The following is a 9,039-nucleotide window of genomic DNA, read 5'->3' on the forward strand; positions in this document are numbered from 1 at the left end:
ACTAACTGATCAAAGCAGTAAAGAAAGTTATATGCAGAGCCAGAACATATCTTTAGCCCTTACCTAAGCTACATATTTATAGTGACAGTGATATTTCCCCAGCTATTTTGCCCTTGTGTAAGGGGGGAGGGGGAGGGGGATGTCTGAAAGAAATGCTTAACACAGTAGCAAGGTTTTTGGGTTGGTGTGCTAGGTAGGATTAGATCCCCCAATCCTTTTTTTTCAGAAATAGCCTAAAGTACTACTCCCGTTCATCAGAAAACACTCAAAATTTAAGAGAATCAAGAGAATAATATCTTATACCTTTTTAAAATTTAAACCAAACCGACACAGTTTAAAATTTAAACCAAACTGACGCAGTATTCAAGTTGTAAGTATTTTAAACCGGAAATAAAGTTCCACTTCCATTTATTCAAGGTTAATCAAATACAGTATGTAATTCAAGCAGAGGTCACAAGGCAGAGGTGTCACGAGGCGGGGGCGGAGGGTGCAGATTGCACTGGGTGACACCATTTAGATGGGGGGGCAGAGGTGTAGCGACCCTTCCCGGCACCTGGGGACAAACTTTTTGATTTGCACCCCCTCCCCCCTCAAGATTTCAATTTGCACCCCCCCCTCCAGATTTCGATTTGCACCCCCTCAAACTTTCGATTTATTTTTCCAACCCATTTTGGCGCCCCCTAAGGTCGGCGCCCGGGAACATATGTGTTTTTGTCACCCCCCCCCCCCCCCCCCCAGTAGCGAGGGGGGGGGGGGGGCGGGTGACAAAAACACAAACCATTGCAAAATATATTGAGGAGAAATGCTTTTTTGTCTGCTCAGTTAATGATTTATTAGATTTTTAAAAAGTCTTTTAAGTACAAATTAACGCTCCGACAATGGGGAGGGGTGGGGTATCCTCGCTGTTTGACACCTTGAGGTTCCGCACCAGGTGACACCCGACCTTGCGACGCCACTGAATTAAGATCTTATAGCATACTTATATATTTCACACGCAAATATAGTAAAGTACCACTTCTGGTTAGCGGAAATCGATTAAATTGTAACAGAAACAAGTGCATAGCCTACAATGTAATACTCTTATTATAAAAGAGTTATATGAAATTTATATGAAATTTTGTCCACCTATTAAACTTCAACGGTCCGCAAGTTATTGATTTTTCAGAGACCAGAAGTAGAGTAAGTACCTCTTCCAGTTACCGGAAATCATTAGTAAGTTAATAGAGAACTACGAGTTTAATATACTATTTATAGATCTAGGTCTATAGTATATGTCACTAGATCAGTGGCGTAGCGAGGTCGGGTGTCACCCGGTGCGGCACTATGGTGTCACCCCCTCAGAGGCGCAGTGACCCTTCCCAGGGACAAACTTTCAAGTTTTCGATTTGCACCCCCCCCCCCCTCCTCAAACGTTCGATTTGCACCCCCCTCAAGTTTTTCTCCATATATTTTGCTATTTTTTGCCTTGGTGTCACCCCCCTAAATGGTGTCACCCGGTGCGATCGGCACCAGAGTTTCTTCCAGGCATCTCTTCGGGGGGGCGAAGCCCCCCCGAAAATTTTTTACCGCCCCCCCGAACGAAATGAAATTTATATAATTTATATAGAAAATATATACTTTTAACAGTGTCCGCCCCCCCGAAGAAAGTTTACCGCCCCCCCCCCGAAGATTTCAAGTGCCCCCCCGGACAAAAAAGTCTGGAAGAAACACTGATCGGCACCCCGCCCCCCCCCCCTCGCTACGCCTCTGCACTAGATCTATATGAAATTGCTTCAACCCAACGTAAACTTTAAACTGACTACTTACGTTATCGTATTCACAGACAGACACACAGACTACAGACATTCACATACAGGCAAAATTTCTAAACTAAGTTTTTCCAACTCAGGGGCAGGGAGGTGTAAAAAAAATCGTTGAGATTTGTAAAAATCTAATTTTTTTTTAAAGTTTTGTTTTTGTTTGCACGACCACTTCCTCGCTCTATAGCCTAGATCTAGATCTAGATTCTAGTTCGTATACCAGTAACTCAGTAACTAGACTTTACCAGGAATACTTCGTGAAAATAAAAACAAAACACGAAAGGGAATTTCCGATTCTTCATTTTTTTTTCGGAAATTTTTTTCTGTTATAATTAAATTAAAAGGAAGTAGTGAAAAAAATCGGTCTTATTTTTCATTGTTGCTGGCCTTCAAAATAAACCTGTTTATTAGATCTAGAGAATCTAGATCTAGTGTTAGTCTGCTCTGGTCATTCCGATACAAAATTTCAAATGTTTATGCACGTAAGTTTATTTTCATTTCAGCCTACTTTAATTAGGCCTAGATTCTAGATCTAACTCTATATCTATAGGCTATATTTAAATTTCACTTCAAGAGACTAGATCTAGCTGACTACAGTGACTAGCTAAATCAGTAAATCTGAAATTCTGAAATCATCAAGACACCCACCCAACCAAACTCATATGATTCGCTATAGAATTGAATATAGATCTAGATAGTCTAGATCTAATATAGATCTAGATTCTAGATCTAGATCTAGGATTTTTTGTCATTGCCAACGATAGAACTGTGCTGTTATTATAAGAAGATTTAGATTATGTGAATGTGCATGAAACTGGTGGTGTTCGGTAGCTCTAAAAAGGTTAAGAACCATTACTCTTGATCAAGATGAAAAGAAGAGTATGACTTTTTTCAATCCATCAGTATTTGTAATTTATAGATTTCTGTTACATCATCGTCTCTCAACACCCATTGGCACGCAATGCATCAACAAGTTATCACCATCATCCTGTTTCTAGCTATAACCTCTGTTAGAATGTTAGGCCTCTTCCCTTTAACTCTTTCTCCTTTGATTCTCAAGTTTCTTTTGGTCGCCCTCTTTAATTTTATCTTGCCCTGTGGTGTCCAACTGCAAGCAGTCCTAGCCGATGTATCCGCTCTCATTCTTAGCACATGGCCCAACCTTACAGTTTGAGTTTCCATCAGCAGTGTTACAGACACTTTATATTTTTTCTTAACAAATGTTATTCAATTCTGGGGGTGTTCTTTGTTTTTTAAACTCCTCAACTGAAATGATGTTTGGCCATAAGAATTAAGATTCTCAAATTTTGTCATAAAATTATATATAATTCGGCCTAAATATTTAGTACAAATATTTATTGTTTTTAGCTATAGAAAATATCAATGAAAAATTTAAAATAGAAAGTTATCATTCAAATTATTTATTATTGTTGAGTGTAAGAAACATCAGAATGAGCGGTGCTAATGACTCAACACTAGATCTAAGACTAAGTTATTTACGCAATTACTGAGTATCCTATGCTTAGTTGCAACTTACGTAGTTGAGAGGCCTATATTCTAATATTAAAGTATGTTTGTATGTTATTTTGTTTTTAATGATACTATAAATAAACTTTCGACAATTAATTTATTTATCAGTAAATGCAAAAAAAAAATTACTAATCATATCAATTTAAAATGCTATGTACATACTTCCCTATTTATTCGGGCCTAAAATGTTTTAAAAAGTAAATTATTTTTCTTTTTTTTGCAAAGTATAAGTAAATAAATAATTATCTCAGTCATTTTAAGTTTTCTCTCAAATGCTGTGAGTTAACTTAGTTGTTCTGTTTGTCCTACAGAATGTCAGATGAACACAGTTTTACAAATACACCTGCAAATATTGATTAACAAATAAATTCTAACTACAATTACAAACTCAAACAATACAAATATGGATACAAGTTTGGAGCAGTCACTCAAAGAGAATCCACCCAAACAAACAAAGAAAAGACAACTGAAAAGAGACGACAGCTCTGAAGCCAATAAAGATGTTGTGGAAAACTTGCAAGAGGAAGGAATCTCATCCACAGAAACAAAGGAATCAACAGCAAGCACCCCAAGAAAAAAACCAAGACATTTGTTGTACAGAGAACCACCAAACCTGCCATCTCTGGATACAGATATCTTCAAGACTCCGTATGATTCCAATTTGCCCTCTTTAGATTTGGGCAGCTCTCTGGATACAAGCTCCGGCACTGGTTTAACTGAAAACGACAACCTTGGCAGCTTGGGAGAAAACATACAAAAATACTCACTAGACTCACTCAAAGAGTTTTCTCTGCCCCCAGAGCCAGATGAAAGCTACGGTCACGCTTCACCGCCTGTGAACTGTAGTTCACAATCTGCTACACTTGTTTCTTATGAACAGCAGTTTAGCTATTCATCTAGTAAACAACACACAGTTACCAACACGGACAAACTTCAGAGCATGGATTCTCCTGATTCATTTGTGTTGAATCAGTCAAAATTTGAATCTAAACATAGGAAATCTATTCAAGGAAACTTTGATGGCAATGGTAACCAGTACAGTATGAATACTTCAGTGCTGTCATTTGAGAGCAATTTGAATGAACATAACTTGACATCCAATCAGAACGACTCAAGAAATTTGAATGTTAAAAACTGTGAACTGAACTCAGATCATTTGTGTTTCTACGCACCTTCTGAGTTGCAAGTAAGTAAAACTTATTTAATCAGTGAAATGTGCTGTATTAATTAATTTAAAGATAGTTAATTAGCAGTCAACATTTAAAAACTTCATATATGCTAAAAAAAAAACAATGCACCTGACTGTTCTCAGTTCCAAAAGTTCATGCCAAAAATAAATGAATACATTTAATTAAGAAAATATTATTTACATTACTTAAATATGTAAGCTCTGTATATTTAGTACAGAGTAGCATTTTATTTATTTCATAACAAACGAGCTGACTCGCAGCGTATGATATGCCGTTATTTAGTTGTTTTATATTCTAATTTTCAGTACTTCATAGTTAGTGAATTTGACTCTACCCTCCCTTCCGTTCCCCCCCCCCCCCCCCTCCCCGCCACAGTGAAAGCAGCCGTCCGTAACGACAGTTTACAGATGAGAATGAAAAGATCAAGCAGAACTTCTTACCTCTCTTTAATTTCAAATAGTTTAAAAGCTAAATTATCTGCCCCTAATTGCCATTACTAATTCGACCGGGCTCTACGATTGTAAACATTCGGGGTGAACCTTAGCTTACCAGAATGGTGGGGGTGGTAGCTATATGCCTAGAGAGCGGGGAGTAACGGCGTGCATTTATGTGATGTCTTGCATGGTCCCCATGAAGAGAATTATTATAGATGGATAAACACTCTAGAGATGAATAAACAACCTAAAACAACTAACACTCACAGATGCATCATTGAAACTATATACTCAAATAAAAATAAAAATTGTGTGAACTTGTGGTTTAAGTATGCAGTTGAATTTATTGGTGGTTAATTAGCTTAAGTTAAGTGGCCATTTTTTTTTCTGGATAATTCTAGGTTGGCCTTTATGTTTGCTGTAATGGCCTGTTGTAAACCCTCCACAATACTTTGTCCACTCCTCATAATCCCCATCTCTGTCTTTTACCATCTGTTATACCTTATACTCCTTTAAAGTAGGAATAAATTTGTAAAAAATGATATTAGAATACTCTACACTTTCTCCTTACAATACTGTTGTATTCTTCTTAGGTCAAGTTTCTACCCCGAGAAATACAACATGTAGACAGCATTACATTTCTTAGCTGTGCTGCCGACCTGGTGGTTCAGATTTCTGTCAACTCTACCAGTGCTGCAAGGGGACAAGGGGATGAATACAGCAAATATATTGGCACCAACAGAATCAGGAATGGAACAGGTTTTATTGGGGCTGTTGATGAACAGATCATGAAATTTAGATGCAAGATCAAAGATTGCAAGCATGCTTTGCCCAGTAAAATTGTCAGTTCTTCCGTTGATCAAAACTCATCCTTCTGTTCCAACTCAAGTTTTGATTTTGGGTCATCGTCCCCTAATACAAGTAGTACTGCAAGCTGTGCCTCACCCATTAGTCCGGCCAACAAGAAAAATAACGCAGAAAAACATTTTTTCTACAGTGGCGTGACAGTCCATACAAGCAGACATGTCATTTTTGATAAGTCTGAAGCAGACAATGCTCAGGTGAAGTTTTTTTTTAACTCCCCGGATGGGAGAGGTGTAGTTCAAGGCCATGTTGCAGCTATTGTTGGGGTGAATATCCTACAAGATCATGTGACCTTGCATGTGATGTCACATGATAAAAACTTGTTCAATACTGCTGGCATTGTTCTTCAGAATATAAAATCAAGCTATAAGCAGATGCTTACAAGCACGACAAAAGCCCAGCAAGCACACAGATTGAAGCATAAAGAAGATAAAAGTTGGGTGGCCCTGATATCACATCCGCACGGCTTGTCCAAATATGTGACGCTAGGGCGCGTCAGGAAAGAGATGGTGGATGGTATTAGGGTTAAGAAGTTCTATGACGCCCCAGCTTGTGAGGGGAGTTCAGGTGGACTAGTCATGACAGCATCATTGTTAAAGCATCAGTTTCCCGGTGCTGTGCATAGCACTTTTGATGTCAACACAGGCTTGAACTTCACACTGGATTCCAGGTTTTATAATTTACCTCATTAAATGTTAAGTACTCACATTATTTAAAAAAAAATCTAAACTTGTACAAATGAAATGAAATAAATTTTGGAAAAAAAAAACTGAATAAGAGATATCTAAGTTTTCCCACAAAGTTTTGTCTGTTAAAAACCAACTTATAAGAAAACACATTGTTGTTTAATTTTATCGATTTTAAACCAATCCAACAAAGAAGCGTCTAGTCATTTTTTGCTTCAGTTTCACATTCATGTTTACTAGGATGGGTTTGTTTTAAAATTGAAAAAAGAAATATCCATATTATGTAATTATTATTATTTATTTTAATAAATCGTGCTTTTAAATAACAGAATTTAATTTTTTTATAATCTATATTTTAAATTATTTTTCTGGTAATTTAATTATTGCTTCTGTGATTTTTTACTTATAAATAAGATCATTATTATACCTTTTAAATTATGAAGCAAACTAAAATAGTGTTTTTTTTTGTCTTTATAATATTCATAGTCATGTTTTTTATTGAAAAAATATCAAAATAAAAAAAATATCAATTGATATGAATCACAAATAAACAAAATTATTATTTTATTGGTAATTAAACATAAATATGTCAAAAATAATAAAACTGCTAAATGTAAATGTAAACCATTGACAAATTTATATAAATAGGGCCTATATATATATATATATATATATATATATATATATATATATATATATATATATATATATATATATATATATATATATATATATATATATATATATATATATATAAAATGTTGTATATTTAAAAAAATTTTATGGTGAAGGTGAGTTGATCAGCATTATTTTATGCGTGGAAGAATTTTTCCCTTTATAAGTTGTTTGTGACATTAGAATTGAATAGAGTTTATTGCCATTACTTCCATTTGCCTTTTATGGGTGTATTGGAACAAACAGCTTTATTGAAAAAACTTTTTAAAATAAAGTTTTTTTTAAATTCTATTTTTATCCTCTATCAAACATGTATCAAAGTTTCATCTATTATGTAAAAAAAATGTACTTTTTGTATTGGAGATCAATAAGTTTTTTTAGAGTTATTTGCGGTTGTTTGGATTTTCCCAGTTTGAAGAATGTCATTTCCAGGAAATGGTGCATTGATTCAGATGATTTGATGCACTACAACACATAATATGCATTGAGTAGATTTGTTCATGAGCTCTTACAAAAGAAATCTCTGACTCTTTGTTAAATCTTTATTTTAAAATTTTTTTTTTAAATACTTATTCCTACACCAGGTATAGTTAAGTTGGAAACTATTGTTGTATATTGTTTGATATTCTTTAATTTAACTTATTTTAAACAAAGCTTCATTTTAACCAAACTTTTATTATTCGCATGTTTTAAATTTTGTTGCTGAGCTAGTACACATCATTCATTTTTTCCTCTATTTAAATAATATAATAATAATAATAATAATGTGTATCTTATATAATGATATTTACCAAGTTCTAAAAATTTAATTTCATCAACAGTGTTAGTGTTAAAATTTATCTTTTTTTTGTTCTTATACTTTAAATATTCCTATAATAATATCTATTTATTGATTACTTTAAAATATTTTAATGCAGTTTGTATCAACTTGTGGGAACATGCTTTTAAAAATACTTATTGTAAAATATTTGTAAGGAAGCAGTATTCATTCATGATGTCATGTTTCTTCATGGGTTTTGATCCTAAATTTTAACAGATTATTTTTTTACTTTTATTACAAAGGTTACGGTGTTGGATAACATTATGCTAAAGCTAAACCAAACAATAGCCACTTGTCTTTCAAGAATTAATTTACATTCATGAAATTGAATTTAATCTGGTTGCAAGCCACATCTGTGGTGTAGATTATGAATGGCTGAAAAACATTTGGGTTTGTAGAAGCTAAGACACCCCCCCCCCCCAATTAAGCTGCCCTAACATATGGGAGTATTGTAAATCCTGTTGTATAATGTAATTAATAAAGATATATTTTATTTTATCCACAAATTTTTTGTTCTATTTATAAATTAAGTTATTTATAAATGCTTAACTTTCCATCTAATATAAAAAAAAACCTTATCTATTTAATTAGGTAAATGTAGATCTTTTTTTATAAATTGATTCTTGAACACCACCTCTCCTTAAGAACATTTAAATAACATCTATTTTATTATTAATGCTTGGTGCCAAGGAGGGATGGTAATGTGTTAAGGCTGTCTTGCAGATGTTAATCAACTCAGAAGACAGTGGTTGTCACCAGCAAAATCCTAGCTTAAAGCAACTGTTGGTGTTTAGACGGGATTCGAAATTCTCAAATATATTACCGATATGTCAAAACTTTACTATTCTTTACAGCATTGAAGATTAGAAAAAGCGGTTTTAAAGGTTCACGAGAAACAAAAGAAATAAAAATGTGCATCGAAGTCAGGAACGGTAAGCGTGTTATCCACATTAAACACGCTGAGTTGCTGCCCTTTGCTAATGACGCGTCTTTGCTAACAGAAGCGTCTTTACTCTTTCTGCTTTGTGACAGGAGTGATTG

The 9,039-nt window shown here is 34.5% G+C and overlaps 1 protein-coding gene across 1 annotated transcript; it reads left to right on the forward strand.

The window, feature by feature from the left end:
• Positions 1-2,166: 2,166 nt before the first annotated feature.
• On the forward strand, positions 2,167-6,940 carry LOC131956725 (uncharacterized). The gene is made up of 3 exons (XM_059321287.1): positions 2,167-2,281; positions 3,641-4,515; positions 5,547-6,940. The coding sequence occupies exons 2-3, from the start codon at positions 3,733-3,735 to the stop codon at positions 6,507-6,509; spliced, it is 1,746 nt and encodes a 581-aa protein (XP_059177270.1). The 5' UTR covers positions 2,167-2,281; positions 3,641-3,732; the 3' UTR covers positions 6,510-6,940.
• The last annotated feature ends 2,099 nt before the right edge of the window (positions 6,941-9,039 follow it).

The sequence above is a fragment of the Physella acuta genome, unplaced genomic scaffold (assembly GCF_028476545.2).
Source record: "Physella acuta isolate Inbredline_101_S28 unplaced genomic scaffold, ASM2847654v3 ptg001173l, whole genome shotgun sequence".
NCBI classification, from domain to species: domain Eukaryota; kingdom Metazoa; phylum Mollusca; class Gastropoda; family Physidae; genus Physella; species Physella acuta.

Excerpts from the sequence above, each read along its gene's own strand:
- LOC131956725 (XM_059321287.1), top strand. The coding sequence starts at position 3,733 with ATGGATACAAGTTTGGAGCAGTCACTCAAAGAGAATCCACCCAAACAA. Across the intron at positions 4,516-5,546 it reads ACGCACCTTCTGAGTTGCAA|GTCAAGTTTCTACCCCGAGA; the intron begins GTAAGTAAAACT and ends TATTCTTCTTAG.